This window comes from Andrena cerasifolii, chromosome 15 (assembly GCF_050908995.1).
Source record: "Andrena cerasifolii isolate SP2316 chromosome 15, iyAndCera1_principal, whole genome shotgun sequence".
NCBI classification, from domain to species: domain Eukaryota; kingdom Metazoa; phylum Arthropoda; class Insecta; order Hymenoptera; family Andrenidae; genus Andrena; species Andrena cerasifolii.
Genome location: NC_135132.1, coordinates 8,226,776 through 8,241,995, shown reverse-complemented (window position 1 = coordinate 8,241,995; position 15,220 = coordinate 8,226,776). Strand labels below are relative to the sequence as shown.

Genomic DNA, 15,220 nt, shown 5'->3' with positions numbered 1-15,220 from the left:
CTGAAATCTCCCTCGCACGCGAGACAGTTCGAACAGGTGGCGATCTAACGGTCCGCCGACACGGAATTTCTCTCGCGCGTTATGGAAGAACCCTCGTGGATTCGAGATAAAAAAAAATCTGAGCTGATAGAAGGTAGTTGTAGATTAAAAAATTAATCGAAAATGGAGAGAGAATATTTTTCGTGTGAGCCATTGTTTTCGAGTAAATCCGTATAAAAAATTATAAGAGCTTTTACATTACATATTATGTAATTATATAATGTAAAAGCTCTTATAATTATATAATATATATTTATATCATTTATCATATCATTTATCACATCATTTATCACATCATTTATCACATCATTTATCACATCAATTATCACATCAATTATCATATCAATTATCATATCAATTATCATATCAATTATCATATCAATTATCATATCAATTATCATATCAATTATCATATCAATTATCATACCATTTATCATACCATTTATCATAACATCTATCATATCAATTATCATACCAATTATCATATCAATTATCATACCGTTTATCATAACATCTATCATATCAATTATCATATCAAGTATCATAACATTTATCATATCATATGATATATTATATATTATATAAATATAAAAGAACAAATAGGCTAATAAAAAAAACTATAGAAAACACTTCTTATAAAATATACGCTTCAGAAGATATTCGGAGTGGACGCGCTATGTGAGCCATCCTGTAGATCCCTAGCACCTATCACCCATCTTCCTAATTGTACAATAATTTTAGGGTATCGCCTTTTCCAATCGAAAATAAAATCCTCCCCAGCCCCGTCACTGATCTAGGTGAAAAAGCTGCGGCCACTTAACGACCGCCATTTACATACCGCAAAAGCTTATCACTCTCGCGGGCGAATCTCCTCGACTCCCATGGCGGACGTACCGGCGAAAAGAGATCACTAGGAACTTAATAACAGCGCGAGAAGATGCCGGCCGGTTTCGCGGAACGTATACTTTTCCCGAGGACTTAATTATCGGTCGCCGTTCGTCAAACCGTCGCCTTTCGAGCTGGTCACAGTCCACTAACAGCCAGCGATTCTGTTACCTTCTTCCTTCATCTTCCCATGGATAGAAAACACCTGGACCGAACGTGGATCGAGTATCAGATTTCTCGAAACGGTCCACGGGAGATTGCCTTTATTTTGACTTTCAAAGTCGTCCAACCCATAGACAGGTTATTGTACTATCCACGAAAGGGAAAAAAACACGTGGAATTGAATTTAAAGCAAATATTAAAAAAATCGAATTTAGGTAGCTTTTTTAACGGGTGATATCGGAGCTTAAAGTTAGTCGCAGCTTTTCCTTTTTTTTTTTTTAAATATGACACTGTAACGATCCGGGATGGAACAAAACTCTAAATATAAGTTTTCAATTTTTATGCTGTCGCACTACTTAAAAAAAGGTATATAAAAAACACGAAAAAGCCCCATAATTTTAAGGGCTGATTTTACCCTTAAAATCACGAATTTTGGATTGGGAATATTTCCTTGCGGGAGCTTGTATTGTTCCCAAAATAAAGATCGGAGTAGTTTGATAAGACACTTGCAATGATTTCCATAAAACTACGCGAAATCATGCCTCGGCGTGAAAACACGCCGACGCCAGCAGCTGGCAAGAAACGGGCATTTAAACCTGCTATAGTACACTGATTTCGCAAGCAATCTGTTTCGTCATCGACAAGCCGCCTAAGAAACTCCGCCGCCTCGTCTGATCGTAAAACCACGCCGAGTCCCTTGTTTTACATTCAATCCGCCGATTACACTTGTTCCCTGCCATGGAACATTCGTTACGTTGCAACAAAGAGAAAGTCTTTTGTCAGCCGTCAGGCGGCCTCCCACAATCCCCTAATTAATTTCTCATTAACGATTCGTAATGATTACAATGGGATCGAGCGTAATCGATTACAATACAACAGAGTTCCTGCATTCGTGAAAAAAATCCTCGAGAAACTGCCTCATCTATGAATCCCAAACTCAAAGTAATAATAATAATAATAATAATGTCGAAAATAATGAACAGACCAAAAAGAAGCTGGTAGAAAATGGCCAAATTTATAATTCTTCCGGGATCTAAATTTTTCTAAGTCTAGGAATTATATGATTGTTTAATATTATCTGAGAAAGAAGAAAATGCAACACAATTATCAATAGATTTGTTTTAAGTATAAATACATTTTCCTGAATATCTGCGTGGGCAGAGCTTCCTATGGTTGTTAATTAATTTATTCTTCGCGCAATAAAAGTATCGACTTTTATCAACAAAATTGATTACCTACAAGATTATTTAAATTCAACACCTTCTAATTCGGCGCTCTTTGCACCTCCCTCTATCCACATTTGTTAAAACATTCCCATCGAATTTCCCAGAAGTAATTATGCATTCACAAATGCACAATTACAGAGACCTACAGAATGATCTCTCACCAAGATTGTATATTCCCGAAGAACCAGAAATTCGGCGTTTTCACAAATTCAGAAATGCCCAAAAACGTCCGCAAACGGGCGCCAAAATGCGCCAGAGGACAGAGTGGAAACATAACCAACAAAAGCAACGTATCCATCGAATCGTCGCGAACGTTCATTACGAGCAATTGAGACCGAGATTAATTAAGCTTGACGGGACGAAAGCGATCGCTCACCATAATCTACGTAGCAGGCGGCGCAATTTCAGGCCCATCTCGCGCTGATTTTCCTCTCGTGCGGCAACGAAACTGAGCACCTCGCGTGAACTCGTTTGAAAACATACTATGGGGTGCGTGCGAGGGGTCACGCATGGTGTGCCGCGACCGTTGGCAACGGTCACGTGCCAAAACACCGCGCCAGCTGCCAAACCGCCGCTCTGCGCACCGTGCACGCTACGCACGTTGCCATTGGTGCTTTCTTTTCACGGCCGGCACACGAATTCTATTGAGCCCGAGAGAACCACGGGAAGCAGGGCCACGAATCTACGGACGGGAGTGCGACTCTTGGCGGCGATCGTACGCGCACCGCTACTGCGCATCTGGACTACTGAGAGGGAGAGACACCTACCGTCGCATGCCGCATGTATTAATTACTTTCTGTCTGCAAGGAGCTTGGGAATTCAGTAAACCCTGTTTTTAAGAATCTCAGCTGATGGGAGGATTTATTTAGCGAGGAATGGTGTATTATGGTGGTCGAAAGAAGGTTTAGAACTCATATTCTTTATATGTTTCTACGACTAAATTAATAGTAGGATTTAAGTATTCTTTCGGCCATTACTGACAATGCGTGGAGGAGTGGAAGGTTAGTTGAATTGTTATGTAGCTGAAATAGAGTGAATCGGACGATCGAATTGGATTGGATGACAGGTGTTAAGTTTAGGAAAGTTTCTCACGCCGAAGGTTACGTAAGAAATGGGCGATTTTTGTCTGATGGCTTGTCGAAATGGAAGAAAATACGGTGCAAAGTACGTGAGCAATTTCGCGCGGGTTTACGGACCGTTTCTTGCGTCGATCGCGGTTCTGGAAGCACGGTGAGAGGGGAAACGGATTTGGTTTGTTAAGCAGCCCAAGGGCACCTTGGAGAGTTGGAGTCATCAGCAGTGAGAACGTCTAACAATAAAAGATAACAGAGAAGTGTTCGGATAGAGTAAATTTAATACTTGATCCAAAGCCGTGCCTGATTTATACCAATTATTTTTATTCAATTGCACACTGTTCGTGGAATATTTTTTACAGTAAGATTACTAGCCAAATATTATGATGAAAGATCGTTTTTAAATTGAAAATTAGGAGAGTAAAAATTACTTTCAACATTCTGCTTCTATATTTTATACCACGAATTTTTGTGTCAATTATTACTTGTCGCTAACGAAAGTTGAAATACAGAAATCTTCAAATTGATTTTACGATATTCCAGTGGGTTCTATCCAAACATTTGAATAAAGAGGGGAATGCAAATAAAGAGAAGACCAGGCGCCTGCACAGTAGGCAACCCACTCAGCGCCACTTGTGAACAGGTTGCAGCGCTGCGGCGTGATGCGCACTGCACGCAATGCGCATAAGCAGTAACAGGTAACCCTACTACTATCATACTCATTCGAAGCATCAATATTACTTCCACTAATTGTTATTAGTGTACGAGACTTAATGCTAAACAGTACTAATAACAAAATAAACATTTCTTTCCACTAATTTTATCTACAGGCATATCAAGAACCCGATACTCATGTGAATAAAAATAGCAGTTGCACCCGATCCCAAAATTCTGAAAAAATTCACAAAAATTCTGTCATTTAAGATGAATGGGGAGAAGTCCTCAAACATAATTTTTCTTCGACTTGACCATAGACGGTATATGTATAAGCCTTCCACTCAAGCCACCTCTGACCAAGAGGGCGGATTCTCCCACAGTTAGCTCCCGCTAACAATAGCTAGCGATTCGCGAGAACGCGCCGAAGTCATTGGAAAAGTGGCGACCCATTAGAATTGTGGTCGTGTCGCTGTGATCTAAATTCTACGGGGATCGTGCGTTTAACATTTAACATTGACGACACGCACCGTTTTGGCACGAGGGTGCAACCTACGGGCCCCGCCTAGTTGCAGTGAAACCGAGACTGACGTCTATGATCGCCGGTGTGCAGGCGACACGCGGTTTCCAATCGTTCAGATATTCCAGCCGCGACACCAGGCGTTTCCGTTCCGACGGGAAGTGATATGAATTCATCGGAGGCCCATCGATCCCCTGAAAGGGCGTTTCCATGCGACAGAGGCCGATGCAAATTTGAACCTTGATCATTATAGCATTGAACATTAAACGCTGAAGTTTTGAACACTGAATTCTGAACTTTGAAACTTATATCATTGAAACTTTGAAACAGTTAGCTTTGAATTTTGAACTTTGAAACTTTGAAACATTGAATTTTGAACTTTGAATTTTGAAACTTTGAACTTTGAACTATGAAACTTTGAATGTTCAAACTTTGAAACTTTGAACTGTGAAACTTTGAACTTTGAACTTTGAACTTTGAACTTTGAAACTTTGAACTTTGAACTTTGAAACATTGAACTTTGAAACTTTGAACTTTGAAACTTTGAACTTTGAACTTTGAAACTTTGAACTTTGAAACATTGAACTTTGAAACTTTGAACTTTGAAACTTTGAACTTTGAAACTTTGAAACATTGAACTTTGAAACTTTGAACTTTGAAACTTTCATAATTGAAACTTTCATAATTGAAACTTTGAATTTTGAACTTTGAGACGTTGACCATTGAAACTTTGAATTTTGAACTTTAAACCCAGATGATTGAAACTTTGAACTTTGAAAAGGAACCAAGTTTGGATTTCGCTTTACACAACACATTCCCAGGAAAATGGACGCGCGAAAAGTTCTGACCAACTTAAAGTGGCATTTTTCAAAACCCTGCGTCGGTCAAAGTATTAATTGGAGACTCCTAAAAATTTGCTCTTAGTGACTGTATTAATTTCAGTGTAAGCCCTGAAATATCTTACTATCGCCCACCGATCAAGGAACGAAGCAGTCTTTGTGCAGAAGACAGTAGAAAGGTGGTGACAGTGAAAGGGTCGCGGCGAGAAACCAAAGTAAACGCACGAGTCGTGAATCGCCAGTGTACCCGGGACACTTTCTACGAAATTCACTGCATTTTCTAAAGCGGCAGGCCCCAGGTGAGATCGCCAGGTGGATGGAAGAGGCAGAGATAACGGTGTGTAACGAGGACAGTTCACGAGAGGACTCGAAACGCAATCTCTGCATAGCCGACAAATTGTCTGAGAACAGTGTCGTTCTCAGACCCGGGCCACAGGCAAACGGGTGTAATTAATCGTAATTAAGGGTAATTAGCATCCATCCCCTCTTGCGTAACAAGATCCCACTAGATTCATATGCAGAACGTTCGACAATTTCAACTTCATGGGGTTAAATGGGGAATTGTGGATTGCAAATTGGTTCGAACTTAAAGACGACCTTCGTCACTCCAGAATCTTCATTTTGGTAGCTCTGTGCACGTATAGAATGTACATGCACCGAGCATTAGCGAGATTTCCAATGCAAGTGCTCAAAACACGAGATGAACAAGTTTCGGGGTTCGCAAGTGATCAAGTATCGAAGCATCGCAATTTTTCGAGATTTCCACGTTTCCCCATTCCCTCTAAGCTCCTATAGACCTCACTGCCACTTGGTAGGCGTCAAAACACGAGATGAACTAGTTTCGGGGTTTTCAAGTGATCTAGTATCGAAGCATCGCAATTTTTCGACATTTCCACGTTCCCCATTCCCTCTAAGCTCCTATAGACCTCAATATCGCTTGTTAGGCATATAAAATATACTCATGGATAGCAAATTCCCTTTCCCTCCACTGAAATAAGTTGGGGAACACGCTATTCTGCTCGAATAACGTAGCGAACTCGATACTCCCTCGCGTCAACTGATACCGCGCTTTCGGTCGCGGAGGAGTAGCGGGTCCGCCTGTCAATGAGAACTTTCGTCAATGAAACCGAATCGGAGGTGGTTGGAGCGACAACGTATCCTTGGTGGTGTCCCTCGTTATCGGTGGAACGACATTCCACGTAACGCGCAGGCCGTCGACACAATTTCCATTCGGAATCGACGGCCGCGCGAGGCGATCGAGCATCGGCCTGGCATAGAAAGTGCTTAGGTAACCTTAACACAGCTTATCGCCGCGGCATGCCAACAAGAGAAGCAGTCCTGACGCAATTTTTGTGGGGCCAGATCCCGTGAAAATCGAAACCCCCAGACCAGTTTCTCTCCTCCGCAACGTTCGACGCCCCACCTTCCCCTCCCTTCTGTAGCCGTTCTTAAATTGCGCGAGGGTAATTTTGTCGATTTCTTACGCCCTTCCTCCCCCAATAAAAAAATTCGTATTTTTTTATATTGCATTCTTTCAGCTATTAAAATTCTTTTAAAGGTTTACATAATTCATTCAACTCGGTTTTGGGAAATTTAAACTAAAATTACTTTTATGGGAAATTAATGACTTTGTATTTATTAAAAATTAGGTTAGGTTTAATAATGAATTTGTATTTATTAAAAATTAGGTTAAAAAATATTACGTAAGACTCTACCTGACTCCAACCCTCTCCCCCTGTAAGGAAACGAAAAAAATTGCGACCCCTCCCCCAACAGTTTTTTGATTTCGACAATTTTGCAGAATTCTCCCAGGAGGTATTTTTAACTGAAGCCCGCAGGCCAGCCAGCCCGTCGATGAAGAGGCCCGGTGCATCCAGGTGCAACGACCCACCGCGGAATCAAAAGGCGCAAGGACTACGCGTCTCACTCGATTGACTGCGGGTTCCGTAACGTCGAGATCGAGGCAAGAAGATCGCGTACAACGAATTCTTGCGGGTTTCGCGATGGTGTATTTACGATCCTAGATGTGGAGCGAGCACTCGAGAATTTTCACGAGCAACAAGTCTCCGAATTAGAAAAACAGCGAGAGAAAGGGGGTCTCGCGAATCGCATCAAGTGTGACCGCATAATTTTTTATGAAGATCCTCAGTTCGTCCATCCTCGGAATATTTAAACAAATAAAAACAATAACCCAAGAGAGCATAAAATTCCTTAATTTACGGTTACCAATTGGGGAAACGACGAATAAGGTAGATCAGTTTTGTTGTTTGAAGAGGTAGTGATGGCGCTCGCGCTAATTGCACATTAAAAGTCTCGTCTTTCGCCGTTCACCTAGTCCATCGCCTCCTTTCAATAGTCACGTGAGAAGGTTAGATGAGTCAGAGCAGAGACGTCGCGATTGCACCTTATCTGGTATCGTTTCCTTCCTCCGCATCCTCCGCGCAGGGGTCTTTCCTAGATGGAGGTTCCTCTGGAATCGTGTCAGCGTGCTTAATTACCGGTTAGGTTGGCGCATAAAGGGGGATCGGCTCTTCCTCGCCTTGTAACCTCCGCGTCCACGTGACCAGCGTGTTTCTTCCGCCGGCAAAAAGCTGGGATGCCCTGTACGGTGTTTTTGTTTGTTCGCTTCTAGTAACATTCTGCTCGTGAACATTTCACAGGAGCGAGATATATAACTTCCATCTTGCTTCTTGCGTTCTCAGAAAGGGTTCTGCTATTTGTAGGAAGCGAAGGGTAAAACGTGGGAGAGTTAGTTCTCGACTCGCTGCAACTGTTTCGCGCGATCTAGGGGCGCTCGAACCCATCGCTACCTTCGAGCACTCGTTCTTCTCAATCTTACAGTTAGCTCGCTCAAACAAAAATGCTCGCGAGTCGTTCATACCCATCACTACTTTCACCAAACAACGCCCAGCTGCGGGCACCGACCAAGGAAACGCGCGGAGAAAGAGCTCCCCGCATCAGGGCCGACGGGAGGTCTAGGAAAGTCGACTCTTTCCCCGACCCTAACGATAACGGCTCCCTCTTTCGCTTCTTACTCCCCGGTGCAAGGCCCATTGTTGGATCCCAGGTACACGGCCAGCACCGAAAGCCAGATTCTCACAATCGGCGTCTCTACCTAATGGGAAGCGATCTCCCTTCTCCGTTCCCTTCTCTTCCTCGTTCGAACGCAACAGAAGTCGAAGATTAATGCGCGATTGTCCGGCCCGGCGGACTAATTCCGGCCCCCCCCCCACCGCTCCCGATCGGCGTGCCTTTCCACCGCGGAACCGCTACTCCGCGATCGATCGAACCGTTTTCAGAGTTTACCGAGGCGCGCGCGCGCGGGGAAATGGCGATTATCTCGACGGAAATCGCGATGCCACTTGCAAAAGGACTTTACCGATTTAGCTGAAATTTTTTTGTCTAGTCTCGGTACGCGTATCGAGCACATAGGATAGTGCGTAAAAAGTTAAGAACCCTCTTTGCGCGATACTGGATTATAAATAATGCCACGTGATCATTTTAGTAAGATCCTGTTCGAAATTGAGTGCTCGATGCGACGCGAAACCTCATCAAGACCCTCATAACGTTCCGGATGTAAATTTCATTTAGTTACTTAGTGAGTTGTAAAATTGCGACTTTCACCTGCCCGTACCACCGTAGTGCATCCTTGCGGAATTTCCTTAATACCGTCCGAACAAAACGACACAGGTACCAAACGATTCTGCGTCACAAATTAAGAAAAAAACGTGGAATGAAGTTTTCCCGCGCGACGCTTCGTTTTCGAGAAAAAACGATTTTGAAAAGGCGCGCACGGCGCCGCACACGTTTCCGTGCACGGCGGGCGTAATAATTGGAGTATCGAGGCGACCGAGGGCTCAAATTAAAGGGCAAAAAGACACGGCTTTAACGCGATCGCAAAAGTAAAACATTATTACTTCCACCATTTCCAAAAATATTACAGCACAAATACCGAAATTCACAGCAAGCGCACAATACTACATTTTGGAATTCAATTTTCTCGAAAACGAGGGCTCGTATGAGAAAATTTCTCTCCACATTTTCGACGCATTTTTCGCCAACGATTATTTTAAGATCGTTGAAACAAAAAGAAGAGCCACCGGCAGAGATAAAAACGCGAAAAACGACGGATATGTACGCCGGGGGGCGGTTTTTGCGGCCGCACTCGTGCCCCGACAAGAAAATGGTCGGCGAAACGAGACAATGATCAGCGTTTAACACGCGAGCTTCGTTGTGAAGACCCGGCTGCACGCGTCCTTCGCGGGGCGCACTTTGTTCCAGCTTGGGAACGCTTGGCGTCCAAGATAAAAAGCGGCTAATAACTTACGCAACGTAATATCGCAATTATGATCCGCGCCGTTGCTCTTGTCTCTCCCTTCCATCTCTAACGGTAGCAGGAACTAATGACCGTATTCAAATCCACCATTCGCGGACATTTCAATGCGGACACGGGGGGAGGGGCGCTCTGCGCGCGCGCGCGAGCACACATAAATTAAAGTAAGGAAACGTCTTGCAACAATGGCATGCGCTCCAGCGTAATAAGAGTAGTGGCGTGTCCGAGGCGGGTTAATAACAGACATTGTGGGCCATTGCTGTGCGTTTTGGATTCGAAAACAATCGTTGAAATTAATTAACTAGTGGGCCCGGCGTGGAAAAACCAAGGCCCCGTGGGCTGGCTTTCTTTGTTTTTCCTTATTCCTGTTATTTTGCCAGGCGATAGAAGGGATAGGTGGCAGAGTTCAAGTTAAGCGGGGTACTTAAGACCTGGTTAGAGGAAGCGCAAGGGAAATGGCAGTGTAAGTTTGTTTTACACGTTTTACTGTGTAGAGCGGTGGTCGAAAGAAAATTTCTGGCTTAGTATTTTATATACTATATATTGTACCACTGGTCTGTTATACAATTTTAAAATTTAAGATGCTATTATTTCCAATGGGACTATCGAATTTTTGTTACCACTCAAAGTCTAATTTTTCTTTTGAGCACTACTGTAGGGACTTAATTGCAAAATGTTGCTGCTTCTGTGTGTAAATTTTTTTTTTAACGTTCCTAGGATCACTGTGGGTATGGGTTTCAAGTTGTGAGAAGTAGTACCAGCTGAGAAAAGCTGTGGGAGACTTTGGTGGTGATAAGTGATTACGAATCTTAGTAAATCCTTCTGGTATTTGATAACTGGAATGATGGAAGATAATAGCTCTGAATATTCATGGATCCTGATTATGTGAATGGCAATTCCCCGACCTTGAATCATTGGGGACAATAGACTTGTGTTTGCATTATGTGGAAACAATTCTTTTCGAACAGTGGGATAGGTAAGTTACCATTGAATCGTGTGCCTGGATTGTCTATCATTTATCTAGGTAGATAAGTATTCGATTCTACGAGCTCAGAATTATTGAGGTTGAAGAATACAGTTATTTAAAGAATCTCTGCTACTCAGGTGAAAAATTGAAGTTCTTTGAGCAGAAAAACATAGATTAGGAAACACGTACCTAATGCAGCTTATATGGGATTAGGAACTCCAAACCTCGAAGGGTCGACTTTGGCGGAGTTGGTTAGGCGCCTGCCCAGTAAACAGAGGATCCGCAGGTGTCGCGGGTTCGAATCCCATTGCCCCGGGATGGTTTTTTTCCGCGGTTCCCACATATAGGAATTACAAAATCCATTTCTACGCTTATATCAGGTAAAAGTAATATTATTAAAATTTAATTTCCAGAAAAAACTACTCAGGTTTGTATATCCTACAGCAGCTACCCCAGCAAAACCTTCTATCGCACAAAAATCAATTCCAACGACTCTAGAAAAATCCTAGTTTCTTCCAGGCTTCAGAGGAACGAAGAAACCTCCAATCAGAAGAACGATAAATCGAAATCACCGCTTTATAAAGAACCCACGCCATCAGGAGCCTCACCTACGCCACATGCCCAGCACATTGAATTACAGAAACAAGGGATTCGAAAGGAAATTAAGTCAGCGAGCCACAGGTTGATGCAACCAGCGTCCAGCGATCTCGTAAAAGGGAATCGCTCTTGGCGAAAGATACCTATCCCTCCCACGTCATACGAGTGTTGCACACGTCACACGTGACTGCGCTCTAGGAACACGCAGGGTGCAACATCCTGAGGGCGATCGGGGGATCGCGGCAGCCAGCGTTGCGCGCGTAGGAAGTTATTCCACTTGTCCAGGCGATACGGAGAGCCATACGTCTCTACCTACTTTTACCTCCGGTCGACCTTCGCGTTTGCGATTTACCAAGTGACCACTGGCGATTTCAACAAAACGCCTCGCGATCGTCCAACTTTGTGTACGCACGCCGATCCCCCACCGCGATAAACGAGATGCGGCCTAAATTGAATCGTTCAGCGGTCGGAACAAAGGGAGAGATACAGTGTGTGCCGCATTATCTCGGATCTTATCAGCTACAATAGGTGTCCATTAAGCAACGCTCAGTGGTGCGGAGAAAGCTGAGCGCCGGTGCTTTCTGCTCGGTGTGGGAAGGATTTTGGTACCGGAGGCTGGACTTGCGCGATTGGTACCAGTGGTCCGCCGAAAATTTTGTGAATAGCAACGAGTTGAAAATGCAAGGTTAAAACTAAGTTTCAGACGTTTACCTAACGGTGTCTGAATCTCACAGTAATTTAGCAATTACTGAACTAAATGGGAACGGAACAGCAGTCTCAACACTTAACTGATCATGTTGCCATTAAATAGCTGCTATTACATTTATACATTTGTATCACACTTGACCGTTGCTTTGCCACCTTTCAACCCCAGATTCACTGTTCCCCTAAGTAGCCCGAATATCTGAGTACATAAATCTTCAAAATAAATTTCTAACTAATCTAAAATCATCCCCCAAGCTCTGCCCCAACGGTAAACAAAAAAATGCAACTCTAAGGATTATTAAACGCTCCCTTTCAAGCACCACAATCCCCAGCCACAGTTAACAAAGCCATTCAAACTGCGAATTGAATAATCTATCGCGTTCGCATCATCTCCAGCCAAGCCCCCCCAGTGAATCCGAGGTTAACCCTGCAACGTCCAGTGGACCCTCCCCCCTAGCCTGTCGCAGATTGAATTAGTCCCAGTGCACGGTTTAAAATCAGGCAGGAAATGTGACTCACCTGTTCTTGCGTGGCAGTGTCGTAATAGCCATGTCCAAGGACCCGTCGAACCCATGGTTGCCCTTCTTCGACCGCCTGGGCAGGTCCGTGCAGACGCCCTGCGTGAAGCTGTAGGTCCTCCTCTTCTTCAGGCACAGCATCTTCGGTCCTCTCTCAATTCCACGCTGTCTGTTCCCTCATAGACGCGCCCGGGCACTTTCTGGCCATTTTCTCGTCCCCTCACATTTGGAAGCCACTCCGGGGGAAACTAGACCTGACGGAAGACACGGTTCCTGGTGAGGTTACGATTGTACTTGCCCACTAACGAAGAGAAGTAACTGTCTCTTTTTATAGACACTTTCCGGGGAGAGTGATTCGGTGGCGTTTTGGTCGCGAAGACACTCGGAGGTTGCTAGGAAGGACCCGGATGGCCGCGGAAGTGTAATTTGTCGAGTGGCGCAGGGTTTTGGCTAGGGGGCGATGCGACTCGGAATCGAGCGGAACCGAGACTGCAACCGAGCCGATTGCGATTGTTTGATACGCGCTCGCGACGAGAGGCGACGGGAGAGAGACGTCAGGCTCGCGGCGAAGTTATAACTGTACTGAAGGCTGCGTTCAGAATCTTTCCACGGGCGCGAGTGCGTTCGGTGATAATGACCCCCACGAAAATTACGGGGGCACCGCGCGCTGGAGGGAACGTGGCCCCGCATGCGTTTCGTTAGATTCCGTTGCCCTCTCCTCAGGATTTTAATTATTCACCACGTCACTTCCGTTATCCCTGCGGCACATCTTTCCCTTCTGGTCTCAATATAAAATTCAAAGCCTTTCGACTCCTGGGGGTGTACTTAACGGGGCGGAGAAATATAAATATTAATTTCGAAATTTAAATTTGAAAATATTCATTTCGAAATCTGAAGCGTGTGAAGATTTAAAATTTTAAGTTTAGAGCGCTAAAATTTCAATTTCAAAATTTAGAGCGTTTGAAGATTTAAATTTAATTTAAAGCGTTTCCGGATTCAAATTTAGAAATTTGAAGCGTTTAAAGATTTATATTTAAATTTTTTAATTGTTTAATTTATAGCGTTAAAAATTTATGTTTCGAATTTTAGAGCGTTTTAAATTCTAAATTTCAAAATTTAGAGCGTTTGAAATATTAAATTTCAAAATTTAGAGCGTTTGAAGATTTAAATTTAATTTAAAGCGTTTCCGGATTCAAATTTAAAAATTTGAAGCGTTAAAAGATTTATATTTCAATTTTTTATTTGTTTAATTTAAAGCGTTAAAAAATTTAAGTTTCAAATTTTAGAGTGTTCAAAATTTTAAATATCAAAATTTAGAGCGTTTACAATATTAAATTTAAAAACTTAGAGCGTTTAAAGATTTAAATTTAATTTAAAGCGTTTCCGGATTCAAATTTAAAATTTTGAAGCGTTGAAAGATTTATATTTCAATTTTTTATTTGCTTAATTTAAATCGTTAAAAATTTAAGTTTAAAATTTTATAGCGTTTAAAATTTTAAATTTCAAAATTTAGAGCGTTTACAATATTAAATTTAAAAATTTAGAGCGTTCAAAGATTTAAATTTAATAATTTAAAGCGTTTCGAGATTTAAATTTCAATATTTAAACCGCTTAAAGGTTTAAATTTGATAATTTACAGCGTTTTGAGATTTAAATTTAAAATCTTACAGCGTTTAAAGATTTAAATTTATAAATTTGAAGCGTTCACCGATTCAAGCTTTAAAATTTTAATTTTTTAATTTCGCTTACAATTTAAAATTACAAAAATCAACTACACTGCGCTTTTTGTTTTTTTTTTTCAAATATTCTTTAATTTCTATGGGGAAAGAATTTTGAGCAATTGAATATATTTCTGTTTCTTTTAGTACCTGCAGTAAGTTACCGCTTCTAAAAATAGGGAATTGAGTAAGGAAGGAAAGATTTTTTAATTATCCGCTATTGAAGCGTTCGAGCAATTGTTCCTTGCGTTTCTATGACTCTTACACACTTCCTGCGCCCGTGGAGGACGCATAAATAACCGATTGCGAGATCGAATGGACAACGGGCAAGAACAGGGACGCTTTTCAGGGAGACGTTGGATTTGCATTGGACGGCGCGAAAACAGCAGGAGCGCCTTTCGAATTCCCATTGTCCGCCCGTAGACTCGTACGTGGCGCCAAATCGGCGGCGGCTCGAATCGAATCGAAAATCACAGAGGGACGTATCGAATTTTCAAACGGGGGCCGCGAGACGGGAATAACAAAAGCGCGGCGGCGCTGCTCATGTAATCGCCACTTTCGAGCACTGCACTTTTCACCTGGGATCCGCGATGGGAAAACAAGCCACTCTCAGGATTGTGTAACATTGCTAATAAAAATTAATTATGCAGTTCACGCTCGCCTCTCTAAATTGTATGCACTCCCAACCGTGATAGCTTCGCCACATTCTAAATAAAACAAGAGACTGCCAGTGTTTTAACGTTGCGTTGCCTCTAGGACCCCTTTTTACCATTTCCCAAAATTTTGGCACCGATAAATAAACTTCAGTCGCGCAGTTTTTTCCACTGACTGCTGCAACTCACCAGTAAATTCATTAAACCCGAAAAAATAAGTCGAAAACGTGAAGCGAAGTTTTTCCGTACGACGTCTCGTTTTCGAGAAAATCGATTTTGAAAACGTAGGCGCCGCGCACGTTTCCGTGTATTGCGGGCGAACTAACTGGAG

The 15,220-nt window shown here is 42.7% G+C and overlaps 1 protein-coding gene and 1 long non-coding RNA gene across 7 annotated transcripts in view; one reads left to right on the top strand and one right to left on the bottom strand.

Moving 5' to 3' along the window:
- The window catches only part of LOC143377105 (uncharacterized), a 99,148-nt gene that overhangs the window by 76,213 nt on the left and 7,715 nt on the right, over positions 1-15,220 (bottom strand). For 4 of the 6 annotated variants that reach the window (XM_076828035.1, XM_076828037.1, XM_076828043.1 and 1 more), the window contains exon 2: positions 12,520-12,772. In XM_076828035.1, the coding sequence (XP_076684150.1) occupies positions 12,520-12,659 (140 nt within the window). In that variant the 5' untranslated portion in view covers positions 12,660-12,772. Of the gene's footprint in view, positions 1-2,688; positions 2,856-12,519; positions 12,828-15,220 lie in introns of those variants that run through there. The other 2 variants (XM_076828036.1, XM_076828038.1) reach the window with 2 other exon arrangements.
- On the top strand, positions 3,109-4,528 carry LOC143377129 (uncharacterized). The gene is made up of 3 exons (XR_013087244.1): positions 3,109-3,214; positions 3,929-4,083; positions 4,216-4,528. It is a non-coding gene; the product is annotated as an uncharacterized LOC143377129 (long non-coding RNA).